Source organism: Canis aureus, chromosome 8, assembly GCF_053574225.1.
Source record: "Canis aureus isolate CA01 chromosome 8, VMU_Caureus_v.1.0, whole genome shotgun sequence".
Classification (NCBI taxonomy): domain Eukaryota; kingdom Metazoa; phylum Chordata; class Mammalia; order Carnivora; family Canidae; genus Canis; species Canis aureus.
In genome coordinates this window covers 30,191,434-30,215,672 of record NC_135618.1, presented here as the reverse complement: position 1 = coordinate 30,215,672, position 24,239 = coordinate 30,191,434, and the positions used below count along the sequence as shown (strand labels likewise).

At 39.1% G+C, this 24,239-nt stretch overlaps 1 protein-coding gene, 1 long non-coding RNA gene and 1 pseudogene across 5 annotated transcripts in view; all 3 read left to right on the top strand.

Moving 5' to 3' along the window:
- LOC144318569 (uncharacterized) overlaps positions 1–757 on the top strand; it is a 49,749-nt gene extending 48,992 nt beyond the window's left edge. The window contains exon 5 of the long non-coding RNA XR_013384570.1: positions 198–757. This is a non-coding gene — a long non-coding RNA (uncharacterized LOC144318569). The remainder of the gene's footprint in view (positions 1–197) is intronic.
- Positions 758–2,241: 1,484 nt separating this feature from the next.
- COL11A1 (collagen type XI alpha 1 chain) overlaps positions 2,242–24,239 on the top strand; it is a 196,770-nt gene continuing 174,772 nt past the window's right edge. For all 4 annotated transcript variants that reach the window (XM_077905647.1, XM_077905645.1, XM_077905646.1 and 1 more), the window contains exon 1: positions 2,242–2,657. In XM_077905647.1, the coding sequence (XP_077761773.1) occupies positions 2,552–2,657 (106 nt within the window). In that variant the 5' untranslated portion in view covers positions 2,242–2,551. The remainder of the gene's footprint in view (positions 2,658–24,239) is intronic.
- On the top strand, positions 3,757–10,436 carry LOC144318172 (superoxide dismutase [Mn], mitochondrial pseudogene; annotated as a pseudogene).

Genomic DNA, 24,239 nt, shown 5'->3' with positions numbered 1-24,239 from the left:
TCACCTTCTAGAGCAGTATCAGGCCATGGAATTCTCAGTAAATCAGGAGAGCTACTGAGAAACAGTTTGGAATATCATTCTACAGGTTGCTGCAGGTGCTGTTAACTATCTCTGGCTATTGAGTTGGTTTAGGAATCTGGTAGCCTCACAAATACCTATTTCTAAACTTTGTATTTATTTTGCTCTTTTACTTCTAGGAGAAGACCTATAAAACAAGTTCAGAAATACACAAAGAACCGAACAGAAAAGTCGTGTTTCGGAAAGTTTGTCAACTGAAAATTTCCTTTTTTTTTATTTTGAGAAAAATGAAGGATACCTAAGATGGCAAAATGACCTATATTTCCATCATAAGGTGCTTAATTTGTAATTGCACTTGCCACATTTAAACACAATTGGATATTTAATCATTTTATGAAACTATATTAGCAACTAGAGGTTGGAGAAGTTAGTTGGTGACTTTTCTCTGTAGCCAATATAAGGCATCCCAAACATTCGCCGGTAGCATTTCTAACATAAAGTGGGGTTTTCATTTGTTTGTTTTAAAGTGTTATCGAAGAGGTAAATTTCTTGATGTGGGAATGTCTTTGTCACAGACGGTGACAGTCATGTTGCAGGTATTTTTGGCTTTAGTATTAGTTGCTTTCCTCATTTTATATGCCTCATCTATGTTGTTAAACAATTCCATCTTGGACCTCCACCTAGTCTCTGTAAACCTTCCTTCCAACTTCTACACCAAGTAAATGGATTATCTGATTAATCTAATGGATCTAATGAGGTGTGTTTCGATAACAGAGAAACTAGGTTCCTAGAGATTAGTGGACGTATGTGCCTCATAAACTTAGTTGAGAATCCTTAAGCACTGAGAGGTCTTAAATACTCAGCGCCCGTCCTGGTCAAAGTGTCCAGTCTTTGTCAACCGGAAAAATGTATTCATCACTCAGCCCATCTCTACTGCGCGCCTAATGTATGTATGCTGGCTACCTTGTTGGGATCTGTTCCAGAACATTTTTGAAAGAGACATCTCAGGAAACATTAAGGAACACAAAGGAGCCAAGAGGAGGGCATAATTTAAGCTTGGAAAAAATGACCAGGTAATCTATAGTCCAGGTTTAAGGGGATTACTTTGGGGGAGGGTAAATAGAAGGAATTTAGATACCTGCCCCTTACTATTTCAACTCTGTGGAGTGCCCAGGCTCTCAGCCCCTGAGGCCCTTTACAGGAGCTGTGGGCCTAAACGCTTGGGCATCTCTCTGCTAGTTGCCTTGCTTGTCCTTCCTCCTCGCGCTTGGCCCCCTCATTGGAGACCAGGTCAGAATCAGCTGGAAAATCAAATCACTCACCCCCTCAATGTCAGCTCCCATACATCTCTTTCTCCTCCTGCCTCAAAGTACAGTTCGGCTCTTTAAGAGACCAGACTGAATGCAGGTAGTGCAGAGCTTAAGCATCTAAGAGAGGAACTTGTCAGGTTCAGAACTGGAAGGGAGGCCGGCTTCAGTCTAAGATCGGGGGTGGGGTGGGGGGTGACCTCTTGGGTCCCTGCAACTCACCTTCATCCCTTTCTTCTAATTCTCAGTTTAAAAATGAATAAAATGAAATAAAGTAAAAAACACAGATCCCTTCCGGAGCAAGGGAGCCCCGAGTCGCGGGTCCCACGCCCGCCACCCGAGGGGTGTGCGCCCGGGTCGGCCCGCGGCCGCGCTGCTCCCTCCCCCGCCGGCGACGAGCCTCACGGACGGCCGCGGGCGGACAAGTAGCTGTTTTTATTGAATACAGAAGCTCCTTGAGAGCTCTGCGGGCTCCGGGGCTCTCCTGCCATTCCTTTCATTCCCGAGGTGCAGGAGCCAAGCACGCGTCCCGCGTAACTCCCTCCCACTTCTTGTCGGGGCTCCGCGCGGGCGGGGAGGGCGGGGGCGCGGGGGGGCGAGGGGGGGTGGCCGGGGGTCCGGGGGCGCAGGGGGCGCGGGGGGCCGGCCGGGGGGCTCGGAGGGCTAGGGGGCCGGGGGGACGCGGGCGGTCACGGGGTACGCGGGGTCCGGGGGGCGCGGGGAGCCGGGGGGGGGGTGTCGCGGGGGGCGCGGGAGCCGGGGGCCGGGGGCCGGGGGGCCGGGCCTGCGGGGCGGCGGGGGGCGGGGTCGCGGCCGCCGGGCGCGTGTGATTGGGTGGGCCCCGCGGCGGGCCGGGCCGGGCCGAGGGGGGCGCGGAGGGCAGTGGGCGGGGGAGGGGGCTGCCCGGGGCCCCGCGGCCGGCCCACTGACGGCATGAAGCCTTTAGGGGCGCGCAGTCGTGTCGGGTCGTCGGCGGGAGCCCCGCGCGAGCCTGCAGTGTGAGCGCAGGGCCCCGCGGAGGAGCCTCGGGGTCGCGGCCGGCGGGGCGGCGGAGGGAGAGGAGGGGGCGAGGCGCAGGCAGGCAGCACAGCGTCGGGTGCCCGGGAGGAGCCGTCTGCCCCCTCCTCGATGGCCGCGTAGCGGGCCCCGACGACGCGGTGCGGGGGACGAGGTCGGTGCGCGGCCGCAGTTGGCGGGTCGAGGTCGCGGCTGGAGCGGGGCCGGAGATGGAGCGGAGGCCGTCTCGGTGGAGGACGCGGCGGTGGCCCTGGGGGCTCACCGCGGCCGCCCTCGCGCTGACTTGCCTCCTCCAGGCTGCAGGGGTCGGCGGAGGTAAGGACAAAGCCCCGGCCGGGGGGGGCGTCGGCCTCTGTGGCCCGGGCCCTCCGCTCTGCCCCCCGCCCCCGCCCCCGCCCCCCGAGACCGTCCGGATGCTGCCGCCCGCGCGCCGGAGCGAGGCCGGAGAGACCCGGACGAGGCGGGACGCGAGCGGGGCGGAGGCCGCGGCGGCGCAGACCTGTCAGGCGCGGCCCGGGGATGCCCGCCCCGGGCCAGGGATGTCACCTGGGGCGCCGGCACCGCACCCGGCCCGGGCCTGACACGGGCCCCTGCGCGGCCCCGGAGCGCGGCTGCTGCTCTCCTCACATCCCACCTAGGGGGGTCCTTGTAGGGCTGAGCGGAGGAGGAGAAAATCTAGAGAAAGGGTAGAACAGGGACCTTGATAAAGTCCTTTGTGTGAAACAAAGTACAAACGGGCTCTTTTACGTTTAGGGAGAGAAGAGAAAGCAGAGGTGCTGAGTCTAGGAGACTGAGCACACTGAGTGTGAGTGTGAGTGTGAGAGTGTGTGTGTGTGTGTGTGTGTGGCATTCGGAAGAGATCTTAAGTGGAAGAAAAAACTGGCAGGTTCTAAAGCAGGGGCTGAAGATGGGGAGAGCCCCTCTCCCCCCGCGACCCCCACCCGCCCCCGCCCCCGCCCCCGCCCCCGCTTCTTCTTGCAGGTTGGACGTGCAGTTCCCTTGGAGAAGGATGAAAGTCGCCGAGCCAGGGGGGCGGGGGAGGAGGACCAGGCTTCGGGAGGGGAGAGGAGGGGGCCTGGGATGCGGTGGGAGGGGAGAGGTGAGGAAAAGGCTCTACGTGGCACCAGCAACCGCTCCGTGGCCCGACCTGCTGGGAGGACGGCAGCCCCGTCAGGACCCGAGGAGGGAGAGCGCCCGCACTCCTCCCCCGCCCCCCGCCCCTCCCCGCCCCTCCCCGCCCCCTCCCCGGGCCTCGGGCTGCGGCGGCCCGTTAGGTGCCGCAGCCCCGGCTGGCGGGCGGAGGCCTGGGGCGCTTGGAGGAGAAGAGCGAGCTTTGTCGGGTGCACAGACGCGTGGGGGGTAGCAAGGAGGGTGGCGAGGATTGGCTGAGGGCGAGACAAGTTGTCAACCCCAAATGCGCAGGCTTTCGCGGGAACCTGAGTGTGGCCCTGCTGGATGCCCAGACCTGCGTTCTCCCGAGTGGGAATCGGCGCTCCCGGGCCGAGCCCTGGAAGCCGGGCCGCGCTCCTCCCCGAGCTCGGCGGTGCTCACCTTCCTGGGCAGCGGGCGCCGCCGGCTGATCCTTCTGCTTGGCTTTTCCCGGGGAGATAGAGCCAGAGCCTCAAATGTAAATTGTGCTTGGATTTTGTTACAAGTCATGCCGATCATTTGGATTCATTCATTCATGCCGATGTGTTCGAGGATACATAGTAAGAGCCTTTGAAAGTGGAATCCATCAAAAGTTTGCTTTTTACCTTTGGTACCTGGTCACCCAGCTGGGCTGGTCAATTTCTGTCGGCAGTTCTGCCCTCTGCTGGTTTTATTTATTATTTGGGATTTTTTTTTTTTTTTTTTTTTTTTTTTTTTTAAAGCATCTGCCTTAGAACACAGGGTCTCTTCAAGTACTTGTAACTGCGGTGATGCCGGCAAAAGACACTCCGTTAAGAAAGAGCAGATCTACTATTTCTTTTTCAGCTGGTTACACACACATTTGGACAATGTATCGCAATGCCAGCTCTTGATTTAAAAATATAGAAACCAAATTTTCTTCAATGAAGATGGATGAGATATATAAACTCAAGAGACACTGCTGTAGACATCCAGGGCTTATTTCAGGGCAGATATTTATGTTTCTCTTCCACACTTGGCCTTCCTTCAAGCTCTACGGCTATCAGAAAGATCAGATTTCTATACTTGTGTTGCATTAGTTGTCTCTTTTCAGTCTAGCTTCAGATCTGAAACGCTTTTAAACAAACATCTCAGTACCACATCAAGTAAGTGATGGAAAAGGAACCCTGACTGTTATTATAAGGCCAACTAATGTGGCGAATAGCAAAGTTTAAGCATCATTTGTTGTTTTTGTTTGTCATTTCCGACGAGATGTCTTGAAAGTTACAAGACTGTTTGGATACCCACACTGTAAGATTTGGTATTCTTGTCATCAAGTTGCTAGGTGCTTATTACTTCCCACTAAGTAATATTTACAAATCTACTCTTGTAGGCATTTTTGCCACTTAATAAACTTCAAAAAGGAAGTAATAGTATACTAATGCTTACAAAGGAAACCCTGGCCTGAATCATCACACAAGGAAAAAAATAAACCCAGTGTTCGGTTCTTATGCTAGCCATTAGATTTGCAATTGAAGTAAGAATGAATATGATTTCATTCCAGTTTCTAAATAAAGGTGTTATTATGTAGTATAATTTACTGATGTTGGTGAGATGCAGGGGTGTGATTTGATTGCTAAATCAAAAGGTAATTTAAAACAGCCTATTTTCACCTAAAATTTGTATTTCTTGGATTTAAAACAAAGACTTAAAGAGTTCTGGTAAATTCTTTTTTTTTAATAAATTAAATCCTAAAGAAAGTGTAGTTAGGATCCTAAAGCATCTGCCTTACAAAGAATAGTTCTTGGCCTGAATGGATTAGAAGAAAATTTATAATCTCACACAGAATCATATTGCTTTGCTTTGCAAATCCGAACCCTGTAACTTGGACATCTTTAACATGCCTATTACAATTTTTTAGCATTTATTTTGATTTAGCCTAAAAGAGTATTGTTTTTATAGTTATGTTCATTTGCATTAACTTCAATTTTATGTCTCCTATATTTCCCTGTGGTTAACATAAATGTTTTATCTCAGAAATTTATAGATTTATCAATTAGTCCATTGCTTGTTATAGAGAGAACCTGATATTTACCTGGAATTTATAGTGACAGTGCTGTGATTGCATTAAGGGTGAGGGCTTTAAGACTTTTAAAACCAGTTAAGCTATAAGTGATTAGTAAGAAAAATAGTATTTAATTGAATCTTTTTTTGTTTTTTTCACTAGTTGAAATGCTATTCAACCTTTGGTGATAAAACCAAGAGTGTGTCTTGCAAAAAGTTGATTAATTTTATGAGCGCTTTTCAAAGCTTGTCAGCAATGGGTAGTGAGCCTTGCTGGAGTGTTTTGAGTGCCCAGGATCAGCAGGTGAAATGGTGCTGGCTTCCAGAGTATGTGCTAATCCAACCTTGCAAAGAGATCAAGTTTGTCCCTGTGGGTCCTTAATCAGAAATCAGTTAAAAGGTCAGATACACTTCTGATAACAAATGCAGTGTCTGCTAGGATTATTTATAGTGTCTTTCCTCTTTTTTTTTTTTTTTTTAAATTGACAAAGTCTAATAGAGAAACAATAAAGAAAACCGGGTATCTTATGAGAAGCATTTTCCTGCCTGTTTTAAACAGATTTAGGTGACACGTATATATTCAAGTAAATGTAGACACTTTCACAAAATTGTCTACTAGTTTTGAAATTAAGTTTATTAATATCTTAAAGTGACAATTTACTTCATAATAAGTACTTGACTGAGACTCCACTTTATAAAATTACTCTGTAAGAGGTATTCTCATATTTTTTGACAAGATTGTGAAGTGGCAAGTGAGAAATGTATATATCTCTTACAATTTATTTAATTAATTTTTTAGAGTCTGTGTTTGCCTCAATATGACTAGTGTAGATAGAGCGTATTATTCAAGTTAAGTTATACCTAAAATATAGCATGGCAAACATGAATCTCTTTCTCACATTTTTGGGTAGCATTTCTGATAAGACACCAAAACAAAACATAAAACAGAACCACAAACTAAATAGTGATCTTTCTTTTCTAAAAGTTTGCTTTTTTTTCTGGGAAAAACTCTACTCACTCTGGTTAATTTATTGAAGCATTGCTTATTTGATAATGAATGATAATGAGAATGGACTCAAGTCAAGCTTGGTTGAGAGTGCCTGTAATAAAAAGCTGAATTTTTCAAGGGAAGGGAAAAAAGGTGTATAGATTTTTAAAAGAGAAAGCTAGAGATATTATTGTAGAGATTATTTCTCTTTACTACCTTCTCACTTGACTAATGAAGAAACCAAAGCATAGAAAAGTTATTAGCTAAATGATTTTTCTCATAGAAAATAAAAATATTTCCATAATATTCAATGTTTTTCTAAGTGAATATAGTGAAGGTCTGCGATAGTGACAAAAATATCTGTAAATAATAGTAGGTCTGAGACTTTATGGAATGACCAAATATTGCCTAACTGTACTTCTTGGAGTTTAGTGAGAAGATGGATTAAGTGAAAATGATTGATTTAAAGAAAATCCATTAGGGAACAGAGTTATAGAATGCATTTAAAAATTCCTCAATTTTCTAAATTTGGAGAAAGGTGATTTTTGATCATTTGTATTGTCAATACACCTAATTATGTGATTCTATAGGATTATCGGTATCAGAGTAGAAAGTGTAGTACTTTGTAAAATATTTTTTGTGTATGTTTGTTGCTGGATTAGGAACATAGTTTTTTATTATGCACTGTAAAGTTGTTACTGGAGGGCCAGTCACACTTTGAATTTTAAGAATCTAAGAAATTATATATTTATATAATATAAATATATATGATATATTTACTTCAAAGAATATATTCAGTTAATAATATATCTGTGTTTATTGCATATTGTGTCAGATTTTATGCTTTCCAAGTTGATTTTAGATTGACTGGATGATATAGACTATATATATATATATATACACACACACATATTGGTTGTATTACTAAACCAGATAATAATTTGATTATTACTCAACATGGCTTGTTTGTTTAATAGATAATCTTTTGCCAAACAAGTGGCAAACTTGGGAAGATATAGGAGAGCACTTAGTAATGTAAATTCTAATTGATTTTTCTTCTGGATTGTTAAGACATCTGAGACTACATAAATAACTTCCACCTCAAGAAGAAATGGACAGTTAGTCTATCGGGAAGTAGACACTCTTAAGAGATGACCATGATACTTGTCTTGCTGGCAACAACAATGGTAGATCTAGTATTTCTGTCAAATGAAGAGTTTTCCTGTCTTTAGGGAAAGCAGTACATGTCCGTAGGGTCCTGAAGAAGACACTGTGGAAACTAATATTTATATTCATGATCAACTCTAACCATTTATATGAATATAGGGTTTAATAAGTACCGAGCCATCCACATCATTTAAATAGTTTTTAATGATTATACTTAGGTATTCAAAAGCCAGACTTCCATTGTATACTAAGCACACTTTTCTTTCCTCCTACCTTTGGAGAAATAATTAAGGGCAGTTGGTGTAATCATTAGGCATTCAAGGCAACTACAGAGTGGGGGCTGAGAGCTGATCTGTATTTCTGCTTTTACTCCTCCACTTCCCTCATTTGATACTGGGGAAATGTGACCTGAGCTGGGAGTGGTGAGAGGAAACCCAACTTTGTTTTTGACCATCGAAGTTTTTGTTCCTTAGCAAAGAAGAAAGAGAGGTGTACACAGATGCTATAAAAAATTGCAGTGTTCCCTAAATTCTTTCACCAAAGAGGCAACTTTAAATGCAGATTTCGGTGCAGCTTTTGGTATACTATAATGACTTGCCTAAATTTGGACTTTCTTCTTCTAATTTCTCTTGCAATTTAATTCAGAACATAAAGTTCTATTTTTTTTTTCATTTTAAACTGTTTTCTATATCATTAGGTGACTAATGTATCTTTCTTTTTCTTGCAAAACCCTAATAAAATGTCATTTTTATAAGCTTTTCTTCCCCCTGCTTTCTGTTGTCTCAAAACTCAACCTGAATAATACTAGCTGGTAGAGAAGATGAAAGTCGATTTTAAAGTGATTTAGTGAGTAGTATCTATTGGTTGCAGTCTTTGGCCTACTGCTGACTTGGCTAGTGGTTCTTTAGACATTGGCTGATCACCAGACCTACTGTTATCTGGTAAAATAAACTCTTTGCTTGCTGCGCATGGAATTAGAGACAGTGCTATTAATTTAGGAGAAAGAACTCAGAGAAAAGAAAGGTTATCATATTTCAGAGTAAGAGACCAGCTTAAATACGACTTGACAATTGAGAACTAAAACAAACCTGTGTAAAAGTGCTTTAGCACAATCAACTTTTGCAATCCCTTCTAAACCACCTTTTTTTTTCCTTAAAAAGCATTTCTTTCTTATTTTAAACAAATTTAATTGCTCTTGAATGGCCCTGTACTGTACAGGCAAATGAAGGTCCCTATTCATAGAACTTGAGCGCATAGAGTGTCAGTGGAAGCTTCCTTCCTCTGTCTGACTGCTAAGCTGGCATCCGGGCTTACAGGCGTGAACCTTACACTGTGTGAGGTGGTTGGCTTTCCTTCCTCACTCAGCTCTTCACAAACAACTTCCCAAAAGGATGACTGCCAGAAAGGGCAGTGGTTGCAATTCCTGACAAAGCTAATAAGAAACTCTAAAACACTTTTGCACTTTGTGCTCTTAGAGAGCTCTGCAGAGACAGAAGAGTCATACATGTCTCTATTTTCCCTGACTTCTCCCTTTAGGCAAGAGTCAACAGTGGAGCACACCCTACTAGCTGGCACTCTTCTTTTTGAATGCTGATGAGTCTTCAAGAAACTTCACTGGTTTTGAGAATAATTGTTGAGAATTGAGAATATATTGTACAAATGGCTTAGCCTGATGTAGAGTAGCCTTCAGGATGGGACTCTTCTGTGTGCCCAGGCTCCTGACCAGCCACTCCCTCCACTGCCATAAACCTGCCCCCATTTACCCTGCACTTCGGCTGTGTTAAACCTCTTGCCTGTGTTCTCCCCTGTCCTGGGACACACCATTCTCTTTCCCTGGAATATCTGTAGCCTTCTCATCCATCTAGCAGATGTCTTCTCCTACTTCAGGATTTAGATCAGGCTTCATATCTCCAGGCAGATAAAATAGTAAGATCTAACACTCGGTACCTGCTTATTATTATGTGCCAGCTCCTGTAGTTAGCACTTTTCATATAGAATCTCATTTCATTCTTACAATTGCCCTGGAAGTAAGCTAATGTTAACATACACATTTTACCCACGAGGGAACTGAAAAACAGAGAAGTTAATTATCATGCTTAAGGTCACACAGCTTCTATGTGATAGACCCAGGATTTGAACCTAGACAATCATGTTACAGGGTCCGTGGGTTTGGTCATTTGTCCCAGCTTACTTTATCATGTGTTCTAATGTTTCCATACAGCCGCCCTGACTTATGATTATAGTACCCTGGGGTGCCACATTAATGGTCAGAACACACAACTGCACCATAGTAAGCATTGTGTCAATTGTATGAATAACTTGAACGCCACTAAGGAGAAATATAAAGAGGACTTGGCAAAAGACAATGTTCTAATTCAGCCTGCATTAAAGTTCAGTGGTGGACACCATACCACTCTTAACGTTTTAAGAACAATCCTGAGCCCTAATAATGTTGGAGACCACTAAGGGTGGTTGCTAGAAGCCAGCAAGTGTTACTTTATTTCCTTTGACTTATTTAAGGGGAAGTTGACAGCTGTATCTGTTAGCATTCACAGTTCAGATTGGAGTTGGCTTGGTTTCATTAAGTAATAAGGACACTTAACAAATTGCTGCCTGTTCTAATCAGGATCCATTGCAAGGAACAACAGGTCTTATTCCACTTTGGGAGACTGATATATGGTAGTGTGCTTTATTACCTTCAGTATAAAAGTGTCAGATCTGATTGTCTAAAAGCTGTTTGGAATGCAATCAACTGCTTTTTTTTTTAATTTTTATTTATTTATGATAGTCACACAGAGAGAGAGAGGCAGAGACACAGGCAGAGGGAGAAACAGGCTCCATGCACCGGGAGCCCGATGTGGGATTCGATCCCGGGTCTCCAGGATCGTGCCCTGGGCCAAAGGCAGGCACTAAACCGCTGCGCCACCCAGGGATCCCTGCAATCAACTGTTATAATGTAACTAAAAGATACATAGGTTGCAAAAAAAAGGATATCGTTATTTAAGAAATTACTCATTTTTCTGTTAGTCTTCCTGTAGGAGTTGCTGGGGGGGGCGGGTAACGACTATGATTTAGTTTTATTTCTGTCCTCAGAGTCTACCAAGATGCCACAATGCACAGTACATAATATAGTCACTATTTAGATTATAAATTATCTTCTTACTTTGCCCAGTGGACTGGAACAAGGTTAAATCTAGTTAATTTGGAGTGGTGTGAAGTGATCTACTCATGTCATGTCGATAGCTGTAATTAGATCCCTCCCTCTTTACTTCTTTACTTATTCTCTGTAAGTGAATGAATTGGGATATCCCTTTAGCTTTCCTCATTTGGAGAACACATTTTGCACATTCTCTTCCAAGACACTGCTAAATATTTGAAGCTACTAATTGCCTACATTACCTCTAAAATGGTAGTTTTCTTTAACATAGCAATCTGTTAGAGAAAAACACCATATGAAGGTGGTATTTTTGCTTTGACAGCAACATAAATAATTTCACTGTCTGCTGGTGAACAAGAAAGTTTAGGACAAGAGTGGTATCAATCTGTTAAAATAATAATTGGGAAATTCCCATCATATATTCATTTTGAAACTTTTATCTCAGTTTTGTATGCTATTAGGAATTTCTTATATTGCTTAATAACTATTAAAAGAGTAACCCATCTGTATTTATCACCTTATGGTTATTTTAGTAAGCTCATTCTAGAAATTAATTTTCATATTATACATATATTGTACATATATACATATTATATATATGTGTGATATACTTACTATATTATGAAGTACCATCTTTAAGCAAGGAGCTTATAGTTTCAAGTCCTTAATAAGATTAAGAGACAGTAGTTGTAGAATTGTTTTGGAAGAATGCTACATACTTTTTATATTCTATTCTTATCCATTGCATATTTATTTTAGTTACACCAAAATCATTAGGATATGTATCTTTATCGTTTTAGTGTGTCCCAAGCACATAGTACAGAGCCTGTCACATGGTATTCGATAGATAAATCTTCATTGAGTGAAGTGGAAGTGTCGGTTGAAGCTCTAATGAATAACCTAACGAACAACCTGAGATATGAAATAAGGTTCTATATGTCAGTTATTGCCAGTGTCTAAAGAAGTATATCGAACAGATTTTTGCTGATATTGTGATTTCCTGAGAATGTCTATCTCTATTTTACCTCCAGGCAAGCTATTATTTCCACCGTGAACACTCTTCCAAGCCACTTACCATTGCTTTTTTTACTCGGTATTTAGATATTATCCCCTAAAAGAATACCTCTCTTCAACCATGAAGACTGAGGTAGTTGACCTTGCATAACATCCTAAAGCACACTATGCTTCTTCCAATATGCTTATCACAGAATATTTTTGATGCTAAATTGAAAACAAATAATGCATCTTTTTTCATTCATGTTAGAAATTCTGGCTTCTGGCACTATACCTAGGGCAAATAGGTGGCCAAAAGATGTTTATCATATGAATTAATGACCTCATAAGCAAGAGATTTTACTAAAGTCAAGAATACGCAGGCAGTCAGCCTTGTCTTGATATCACAATTATTTCCAATCCCATCTCCGTGGATGTTGATTGAGTAGATTTTGTATGGAATCCAAGGTTAGGTACTTTATAAAGCCCCACAGATAATTTTGATACACATCCAAAGGTTTATGAATATTTTGTAATGGGAAATAAAAACACACAAAAATAGGAATGTGTCTAGCTTGTATTAACAGAGCACTGCAAGTCAAGTAAAAGGTTATTTATCTGCTGCATGCAAATCATTTGATAAATACTCAATTACCCAATAGCAGTGAGTCTGCAAAAAGTGATTTGGATAGATCAACTGAATTATGATATAGATTGTGCTCTTTTTAATCCTCCTCTCCATAGCATGTAATAAACTAGATGTAGGCAAAAATTGCTTTTCTCAACATTGAAGTCATCTGCTTATATTGAAACTATAATTTAAGTTTTATAATAAACATTTTAATGGCTTTGGCCACTTGTAAGTAGGAAATGCCAAGCTTTTAAGTATCACACTCTCAACACGCACTCTTAACTGGCATTGGTTCTTTCCCTTGCCATCCTCAGAGTTGTGATATTATTTCTGCTTTCAATTTCAGTTCATAGAAGCTTTTTATGATACAAGAAAGTTCAGGATTGAGGCTGTTCAATAACTGTGAAAATTAAATGACTCTCTTCTATGTGTAGTTAGTGTTAGGTGCCCTGACTAGAAAGATAGTATGCCTACTTTCTAGTGTCTATTCTCAAGGGTATGTGTATTATCAGGAGAGTGCTGGGGTTAGGAGAATGGGCTAGGACCACATAACACAAGACTGTGTGGATAATATTTTTATTTAGTGCAGACTCATGTGACTAATTAAAAAATACAGGGAGGCTGCTAAGTTGGCAGGATCAGTACATACTTTGATATCTATCCATACTAGGTGGTTCCACTTGATTGCAACCACTGGATCTTCTGACAAATAACCAGGGAACTGAGACCATGCTGCTTTTTTCTGGAATAGCTAACCTCCTGTAAAGTCTCTTGGGGTTCTCCACGGTAATTAGTACATTTAAGTGACACTTGATACAGGATTATGCCCATTATGGACTTGAAAAATGCATGAATGAATAATCTTCCTATTTTATAAGGGAGTACATGAAACAAAATGTGTGCACGTTTTATAAAATCCGCTGTGAGACAAAGATTTAGTCTAACATTTTAAACCTTAAATGTGATCATTCTTGTCATTACCCAACTTGCAGCATGTTTTAGGACATAAATTGGAAGTGGTTATTTTTTTGTTGTTGTTTCTGAGGATTCATATATTGGACCAAGATATCTATTTTGATTATTTGAGAGAATAAAATATTTATTATAATCATTTGTTAATCCATAATGATTTCTTTCACAGAAAGTTACATCAAATAGAGTTTTAAAATAAGTATAATTAATTAATTATAGCTTTATATGTTTATCGGCTGTCAACTCCCAGTTTTATTTCTACCCCGTAACTTCCCTGAATTCCAGTCTCATATATTCAACTGCCTATTCAGCCATTTCCAGTGGAATGTATTAAATCATCTCAAAATTATCATGCCCAGAACTGAATCAGAGAACTCCTTCTGAAACCTGTACCTCTCACAATCTTTCCATCTCAGTGAATGGCAACACAGTCATGATGTTTGAGCTAAAATACTTGGAGTAGCTTTGACTCCTTTTATCTCATACTCTGTATCCAACCCATCAGCAACCCTGTCTGCTCTGTCATCAGAGTATATCCAGAATTTGATCTAGTACTTCATCTCCCAGTCCAAGATAACAAAATTGCCCAAATGTTGCACCTGGGGGATAGGAATTACTTCCTTTCTGCTCTCTATTCCACTCTAGTGTCCCTGTCTGTTCTCAGCGCAAGCAACTACAGTGGTTTGGAAAACTAGTTGGTTCATGTTACTTCTCTCCCTTAACTTCCAATAGTTTTCTGTCTCATTTTGAATAAAACCTTAACTTGAACATCCCGGAGGACCTATACAATCTGCTTCTAACCTGCCTCACCCTTATTTCTCTGACCTCATCTCTTCCACCTCTATGATTTTCTCTGCTGGAGACCTAAGTGTCTCCTTGCATTTCCTCCAGCTCCTCCCATTTGGGACAACTCATCTCTCAGACTCTTTGCACTTGCTATTCCTTTGCTTAGAATGCTACTTTGTTGAAATATCAGGATAGAAAAGTCTCTTATGCCTGGCTAGACTGCTCAGACATTATTTCCTTATTGAGGCCTTTCCTGTCTTTCTTATTTGATACTAAAATCCATGCCTTCTTAACCCTTGTTTCCTGATATATTTTCTTCTTAGTACTAATCAAATATTTGTCATGTATAAAAAGTCATGGCTTATTTAAATTAAAGGTATTTTATTTTAAGGCTTTATATCAAATGTAGAATTCGATATTTTTGGAGTACAGGGAGTACAACTATTGCCTTAAAGTATTTGGGCAGGTTCTAGGCAATTGTTGTCCACATAATTGCCATAGTTTTTAAACTTATTTTGCATATTTATACATAGTCACTGTGACACTTAAATTCCACATGGTAAAGCATTTTACTTATTTGATGGACATCATGCATATTGGTCCAGTTGTTTTAAGAGATTATAGCTGTATAGAAATTGTAATGGAAATTTGTACTTTGCTTAGCTGGTTTAATAGGGCAATAATGTGGGACTCGTGGTTACTTAAAAAGTAGATGGATATTTGCAGGTGAAGACCTAAAAGCAGCTATAGATTAAATATTGTTAAGGAAATGTACACACATACTAATATTCAAAACAAATTTATTTGTTATTTACAATCAATGCTAAATCTATGCTAGGACCACAAGGTTTACACATTTCTTTCAACCACTGGGTAGGTCAGAATTAGAATAAACAGTCAACAGTGGGATGTGGATACAATGGATTGTGGTGGGAGCCACACTTTATCCATTACTTCTACTTCAGAATACTTAATTATGTATTTCCTTTACCTTTTCCTTTCCAATTTTGAATTTCACTGTGTGATTTTTTTTTTTTTGAGCTGGTATATTCATGGGATCATAAGGAAGTATATTTACATTTAATTGCTGGGTTTCTGTTTTCTGAAATGGTATTACCATTAGGCTTGTTAGGTGCTTAGTTTTGATGAAATTAACTATAAAATTTCTGAAACTACGGGCTACTATTTTACAAGTCTTTGCCCATGTCATTCTTAATTTGATGCTATTCTTTGTTTGAATATCAAATATCCAGTTTTTGCAAGATGCCTATCAAAAACTTGAGACTTGAGATATTTGTATTTATTTTATTCATTTTTTTTCCTGAAGGGAAATATACTCTCTACACATAGGTTTAAAATGACAAAACATTTAAGTGTACTATAGAATCCCTTGGGTAAAATGGACTCTAAACACTTCCCATGTCCAGGAGTATTTAGTGTAAATACTACAACTCTAATCTTGTAAGCTTACAATTTATTAATGTATTCAAACAGTTCATTTCTCCCATCTTATACTTTGAGTATAAAGATTAGATTACAAAATATAGACAAAAAGTCTAATTGTTTCAGCTACAAAGCATTGTGTTGGAACATAGGAAATTTATGTGATTTGTATTAACATTATTTGTCCCACATTATCACTTAAAAATGAACTCTCAAACCTTTTTTTTTTAATATGGAAGAGTTTAGATCAATAGGTTTTGTTTTTTAATACTTCATGTTTGTTTGTAATACATCGTTGCTGTATATCCTATATGTGTTTGAAATAAATAGGAGAAATGGTATCGGAGGAAAGAAACTAAAATATTAGGTTTTTAAAAGGATTTATTTTTTTATTTTGGGGGGGAGATGGAGAGAAAGAGAGCACATGAATAGAGGGAGTGGCAGAGAAAAGGCATCTCAAGCACAGTCCTTATTGAGCACATAGTCCTATGTGGGGCTCTATCTCATCTGAGCCGCAATCAAGAGTTGGATGCTTAACCAACTGAGTCACCAGGCATCTCTAAAATATTAGGTTTTTTTAAACCTTTTAATAAATAACTCACATCATGTTGCTATATTTAATCTATAGTTATGTTAATATCTATGCAATACAAAAAGAAATTATTAAATGGGGAAAATCCTAATGAAAGCGTATTAAGGCCAATTGTGCTACAGAGTGGTAATGAAATCTATATGAAAATATAAATTCAACTCATTTGGTTACATAAACTGACAAAGTTCTAGGCAACTTCCTGGAGTTGTATGTTCTTGGGATAACATAGTAGTGTGCTGGAGAGGTTGCTTAGCACTACATAATTTTCATGGAGATATCTGATGGACCTTTAGAGGTGGAAACCTGTTTAGTTTTCTGCTCTTCTGTAAAGAGATTTCCCAAAGTAGTCAGGGGAAATGGATAGTAAGAATCAAATGAATTATAATTCTGGAGGAAACATGGGTGATGCTCACTGGCACTATTAAAGATGTTCAAATAGATTGAAAATTTAAGGACATAGTGCTTTTAGATATTATTTTTACTAAGTGTTACTATGTGTTGGACACTTTCCTCAGAGGTTAAAATGCTTATTTTATTTAATTATCAAAATAAAGTTAAGTTGGAGAAACTAAGTCACAGAGTAGGTTCCAACTGTAGAAATGGAGTTATTAATTGTTGCCTATTCACTTGTCCTATCCTACATTTCAGACTCTTTATTAAGAGCTCTTGTCATTTAAAATATAGCAAAATATTGGTTATAGTTAAATTATAATAATAGTCATTTCACTCTCACTTTTTCATTTGTCAGTCCTAAATCCCACCACTACATAAACTCAGTAGCACTCTTGTTTTTTTGATATTTATCTAGAGCAGCAAAGCATTTCATGACTGAGTGGGAGATTCTTAAAAAGATTTTATTTATTTATTTGAGAAAGAAAGAGAGCATTCAAGTGAGGGGAGAGGCAGACAGAGAAGGACAAACAGACTCCCCACTGAGCGTGGGGTCTGATGTGGAGCTTAATCTCACCACTTCAAGAAAATGAATGGAGCTGAAACCAAGAGTTAGACAGTTAAATGACTGAGCCACCCAGGCTCCCCAGGAGATGGTTCATAACTCTGTGTTTTATTTTTATTTCTCCCTAGAATGATATGTTTCTATGTAGCCTGTGATGTGAGATACAAGGTGGGGATAAGTGACTCCCTAGAGATGAGAAAGCATCTACTTTAGAAAGGCCACTTAAGAACTGTGTTCTTGGGCAACCCCGGTGGCTCAGCAGTTTAGTGCCACCTTTGGCCTGGGGTGTGATCCTGGAGACCTAGGATCCAGTCCCACATCAGGCTCCCTGCATGGAGCCTGTTCTCCCTCTGCCTGTGTCTGCTTCTCTCTCTCTCTCTCTCTCTCTCTTTCTCTCTCTCTCTCTCTCTCTGTTATGAATAAATAAATAAAATATAAACAAACAAACAAACAACAAACAAACAAACAAACTGTTCTTGCCACACTTTAATCAAATGGAAACAATCAGATTTGGGAAGCTCTTCAAGGTGCTGATTATAAAGGCCATTTCTGACACTCCATTTTCCTCTGCAGACTGGTGAGAAAGAAACTCTGGCTCTGAGGCCGGATGTAGCTGCTTATTGATTCATGTATTCATTCATTCATTAAACATATCTGTATTGATTATTCATTATGCATCAGCTGCTATGTTATTTATCAATACTGCAGTGAACATCAGTGGTGCTGATGTTTGCTATCAGAGAGTTTACAGTCTATCAGGGGAGGCAGACATCAAACAATAAATTACAAGCTTAGCAGAGAGAGAGAGAGAGGGAGGGAGATTAGGTGGATGAGTCTGTAACAGGGATCTTAGACACACACCATGCCTGAGTGAAAATGAGATAATTGAGTAAGCAAAATAGAGTGTGGAGTTATCCAAGGGGAATATACGGCACTTGGGATCATATGAATGGGTCACATAACCCAACCTGGGAGAGATAAGTAATGATTTCCTGAAGGAAGTCATGATTAGGTTGAGATAAAAAAGGTTGGTTAGGTCTCAGTCATGTGGCTTTAATCCTGGCTACCCATTTAGATTCATCTAAAAAATCATGAATGCTTGTCCACCCCACCCCACCCCCCTGCTTCCTCCATTCTAGTTATTGGTTCTTACATAGAACCCAGACATACTTATGTTTTAAAAGATCTCCAGAAGCTTCTAATGACAGGGTTGAGAAACAGTCAACTATCCTTAGCCAATTGAGAAAGGATTGAAAAACTAAATCCTCAATAAAGGAAACAGTGTATTTTAGAAACTTAGAGAAGTTTATTTCAGCTGGAACACTTCATTTGGGGTTGGGGAAATGGTTAGGAGTTAGTGTAGATGTTTCACTTGGAGATTGTGGCTCTGAATATCCATGGTGGAGATCTGATTTTTCTCAAGAGGTGCTCCATAGCTATGATACACCCAGGGAGAGTTTGGACATCTCAATTTATTTAGTGTTGATATCTTATCAGGCAACCATGATTACTTTCATTTTCTTGTGGTCTGTGCTGTCTTGTATCTGTGCTGCATATCTAATATTTCTGTCAGCCTCCTCTAAGCTTATAAACTTCTACCCATCCTTCAGGACTCAGCTTAAAAGAAACCACATGGTAGATCTTTCAGCCTTTTTGAGCTATACGGGCTCTATCAGAGCTATACAACTCTGTTGTAGGGCAGAAGCAGCTGTGGACAATATATAAATGAATGGGTGTTGCTATAGTCTAATAAAAATATTGTTTGTGGATGCTGAAATTTAAATTTCACGTAGATTCCATATCTCACACAATATGGTGCTCCTTTTAAATTTTTAATGATGTAAAAATAAAACCATTAATATCTTATATACCATAACGAGGTAGTCAACAAGGTCTTGACCCATAGGCATAGTTTCTCCTACCACTGTTCTAAGACATTGTTACAAATACTCTCAGAAACTCTCTTAAGTAAATATTTTTATTATTTTCATCTTACCGATGTAGAAACTGAGGCCTAAAGCAAGTCCAAATCATACAGATGCTAAGTGCCAGGGATGGGATTCCAGAATCATTCCAGCTCTTCAGCACTATGTATTGCTGTGACTTACTCCTTATTGGTAATGGGAGTGTGTCAAGAGGTTTAAAGGAGGAATTAATTAGAGATGAAACAATCAAAGCACTGTGAGGCTTTAGATCAGTAATCCATGTGGACACTGAAAGGAACAGAGGGAAAGGATTAAAGACCTGGGACAGACTAATCAGTGAATGAGTTGGGGGGGTGGTGTTCAAGAGGATCAGGAAAACATAATAGAAAATATATAGTAGGCCCTCAAAAATTTTTGTTTTAAGATAAGTGAGCTCTATGGACTTCAGAGAAAGTTGCTTCTAGTATTTTTATATTATTTTGTTTCACATTCAGCCAGTATTTTATAGAGCTCATGTGTATATGTGTGTGTATAGCTGTTGTCTTCTGGTTTGGGAAAAATTCAAGAATAGGCAAATAATTAAAACTAAGTATGGAAAGTGCTATATTAGAAGTGAGTATAACCCAGATAACCCAGGAAATGCTTTCTGGAGCAGATTACTCATCATTTATAGCCTACATATCCCTCAGTGAAGTGGAGCTCAATGATTCAGATGGGGGGCATAGAATTTAGAAACATCCAGAGGCAGGAAAAAGAAGATGGGGGCCAAGGTGTTCTGGGCTGTCTAAATTCAGTATAGCTAGAGCAGTGAGTGAGGAAGGAGTTAGGGGAAATGACAATGAAAAAAAAATGGTGGAGGTACAGTTAGGGTGGTACCGGGAGGACAAATGTATATGTTCAGATCTTCAAGATTTTATATTCCGGTCTGTGCATACCATCTGGAAATTTTAGTGGGTTCACTGAAGGAGTTTAAGCAGGACAGTGACATAAAGCCTGGAGTTTTGGAAGCTTGCTCAAGTTGTGGTGTGCAGACTGATGAGAAAAGACATGGAAACCAGTCAAGTGGCTATTGTAATAATGCACTGGGCTCTGATATCTTATTCTCCCATTTAATAAAATGTAACAGTATGTCGTAAAAGGCAGGAAAAATACTGTTGAACAAAATATGGTACTAATTGGATACATCTGAAATTCTAATCATGGTTTGTGGCATCAGCTATTGGCAACATGGAAACAATTCCAATATTAAGGGCATTTAAGAATTGCTTTGAATATGGAAACTTCACTTTTTTAGATATATCAAGTTAAGCTCCAAGAACTACTGCTTTTAATCTTCATTTTATTTTTTAAAAGAATTTATTTATTAATGAGAGACACAGAGAGAGAGGCAGAGACATAGGCAGAGGGAGAAGCAGACTCCCTGTGGGGAGCTTGATGTGGGACTCCATCCCAGGACAGGATCATGACCTGAGCCAAAGGCAAGTGATCAACCGCTGAGCTGCCCAGGTGCCCCTACTTTTAATCTTTAAACAGTTGCAATCTGGTCAATAAAATATGAAGAATAATTTCCCTGCATGTATAATGTATGTGTGTGTGTATGCATAAAATCATAAAATCCATATTATGAGAATTTGTTAAATGCTATGATTATGAGATCAAATAACAGATAGATTTCAAAGTGGCTTAATTTATTATTTAGTTGTCTTGAAGGAAAAAACTTTAAAACTTGAGTAACTAAGTTTTACATTTTTATAACTTGATATGGCTTTCTAGAGAAAGGAAAAACCTAGTTGAAATCTTTATTTTGTATCCCTATTTTTTAATTGGTTTTTGAAGAGTGAATTATTTCTTAAAATGTGTCTCTACAAAGAATTTTTTGAGGTTTTAAAAATAGAGCCCTTATTTTGAATCCTATAGAGGGAATGTGTTTTTACCACATTACTTTCAAAGTCGGAAGGAACAAATGTGACAAAATCTGTGCTCTTGGAAAAGGTCATACTGTGAAAAGATATTCTGGAGAGAAGGGACATGTGGTTTATTTTATTTTTTATTTACCTACGAGCAGTTGGAACCATGACCATGGAACTTCATCCTTTACCTCGTAGAATTACAGCTTTCATAGCTGTTTTCAGGTTTGTCCTTGAGTCTTTAACCCTCATCTACTTTTGCTAACGGCCTCAGAGCAAGAAGATAAAATAAGCAGATAAAATGCTGTGACTTTTAGAAACAGTCTCCTTCAGAGTCATTTATACCCTGAAACATAAATTAAGTTAATTTAAAACAAATAAAAACATCAGGAATCAATTAGCTGTCTCAAGATAATTTTAGTATATTATATTTATGTTTTCAGTTTCTTTTACAGGGTATAGCAATGAAGGTGGTGAAGTGGAAAGAGCCTGGATTTGATATTTGCCCAGATCTTAGGAGTATCCTCAGTTTGGTTTCTGGGTTTCAATTCCTTCATCTGCACAGTGGGAATAAGAACATATGCTCTGCAAACCTGTCAAGAGCTTAGCCTAGTGACTGACATATATTAGGCTTTCTAGACATGGAAGCCATTACAATTATTACTTTCTTCTTGGACTTTATGATAAGAAAAAGAAGGAAGCTAAGAATGGTCAGGTGTTCCTATTGGTCTAGAAAAATTGATCATCACAAGCAAGACTCCTACAAAATGGTTGTTGAATGTCATCATTCTTTTAAATAGTCCAAGGCTGAACTAGAGAGTATCATATTTGATAAATTAATGATCCTGTTGAAATGCCTGATTTCCATAAAGAAAAAGATTTTTTTCTTTTTAATAATTTGAAACCATGTGGACTATACTGAATGGCTATGTTGATTTTCATTTAGAGGCTTGATGAAAGAGGTAGAGTATTGCTAAAGGAAAGTATAATTGTTATACTGTAAAAGGAAAGTTATTTAAAGCTTCATCCACATATATTTGTACATATGAAGTCAATACCCCTAAAATTTAATTAACTTAAGGAAATGACCAGGTAAACATTGCTTACAAACACTCATTCATTCATGCATGCATTCTATAATGAACTGACAGTTATAAAAAAATACTAGTTGAAATTATAATTCTCAAAGGACAACATCCTGTTGCAGGTGACTCTATGGAATGTGATAAATTGTGATGGTATTTTCTTATTCTAAAATCAGTCCCATTTCCATTCTCATTACTTTTTCCCAGAAACAGTATATTTATAAAACCCAATGTATTTTGAAATGTGATGGCAGTTCTGTTTTTTTTTTTTTTTAACTAATGACTGAACTTTTCAAAGTAATATTGGTTCACTTTTAAGCAGAAGTGATCCCTTTTCCTTCTGAATTAGAATCCAAATTCTTGCAGTAAGGACATATATCTCAGAAATGCTCAGTAATACAGGCCCAGCAATGACCTCCTCTGAATATTTTTATTTTTTAATAAAGTGAGAAAGTTAACAGAATATAGGTATATTGAGAAATATGGAGTCTAAAGTCTGTTTTTATAATAGTGCTTACACCATATGACTCCTGTTTTGACTTGCTTAATGAATTAAGTAGGTATTAAGTTGTGTATCAGGGAATTTGATGGTCTAAAACACTGTCTTTTAATGTCTGCTTTATTTCATATAGTGTAATGCTTTGAAGTTCCGTCCATGTGGTAGCATGTATCAGAATGTCATTGCTATTTATAACTGAATCCTATTCCATTGTACACATGTATCACATTTTGCTAATCTCTTCATGTTCTGATAGAAACTTGGGTTGTTCCCACATTTTGGCTGTTATGAATAATGTTTCCATGAACATTGGCACACAGGTATCTGTTTAAGTGCCAGCTTTCAATTCTTTTGGGTGTACCCAGGAGTGGAATTGCTTGGTCATATGGCACTTATATGTTCAGTGTTCTGAGGAATATTATATGATTCCACTTATATGAAATTTCTAGAATAAGCAACTTCATAGAGACAGAAAGTGTATTATCAGTTACCAGAGTCCAGGCAGAGGTGGTAAATAGGGAGCTGTTGTTCAGTGGTTAGTTTCTGTTTGGAGTGATGAAAATGTCTTGGAAATAGATAGTGGTGATGGTTGCACAGCATTGTGAATATAATTATGCTGCTAAATTGTACATAAAATGGTTAAAATAGCAAATTTTGTGTTGTATGTATTTTACCATAATTAAATGGGTAAATTACATGACAAGTGAATAATATTCCAATAAAGCTGTTTAAAACATCAAGTTTATCCAACAGGATTACACCTTATTACACTTTTATCCAAAGATTATACTTTTACCCAAAGTCTCCAGTCAATTTCCAGTCTCCAAAGTCAATCTGAATCATGAGGCATAAAGCACCATCCATGAAGACATTCTGGCAAATTTAGAGGGTAAAACTCAACAGATTATACATAGATACATATGTGCATGCACCATACACAGATATACATATGTACACAGTATATACTGTTTACACATGCATTTGCTTATATATAATTTGTAAATAACTAACATAGGAAGACGTTCAAAACAAGAGCATTATGTTTTGTTACCTGTTCTTTTTAACAACTTTTAACTTTTTTGAGTGTACAATATGGCTGAGTAACTGCAGATTTGATAATAATTATGTATAACATTCATTGCTATACAAAATTACCTTCAAAATTTTGGTCAATCAAAATTACCTTTATTTAGATTATGAATAATTGAATTATAAGTCTTTTTTTAAATTATAAATCTATTAGAAATTAATGGAATATGTCTAGATGCTGGCTTTCACTTTAATTCCAAATAATGCAATTACTTAGAATGATTAAAGACTTTCTAAATGGTTATTGAGATGCATCAGACAGATTGTAAATTCACATATATTCAATTATATGTTATATAATATTTATGTTATGTAATATATGTATGTATAATGTATAATATGTGCTATGTAACATATATATATTCAATTCTAAATCTACATATTCCACCCCACATGGATATCTTCTGTTTGCTTTTCTATAATTTTATTCTTAAGTTGAGATATCTCGTATTAGAGAATTTTATAGTTGTAATTTACCTGCTGTCACACTCCTCAATCTCCCACCCAAATGTTATGGAAACATGGCAAATGACAGAT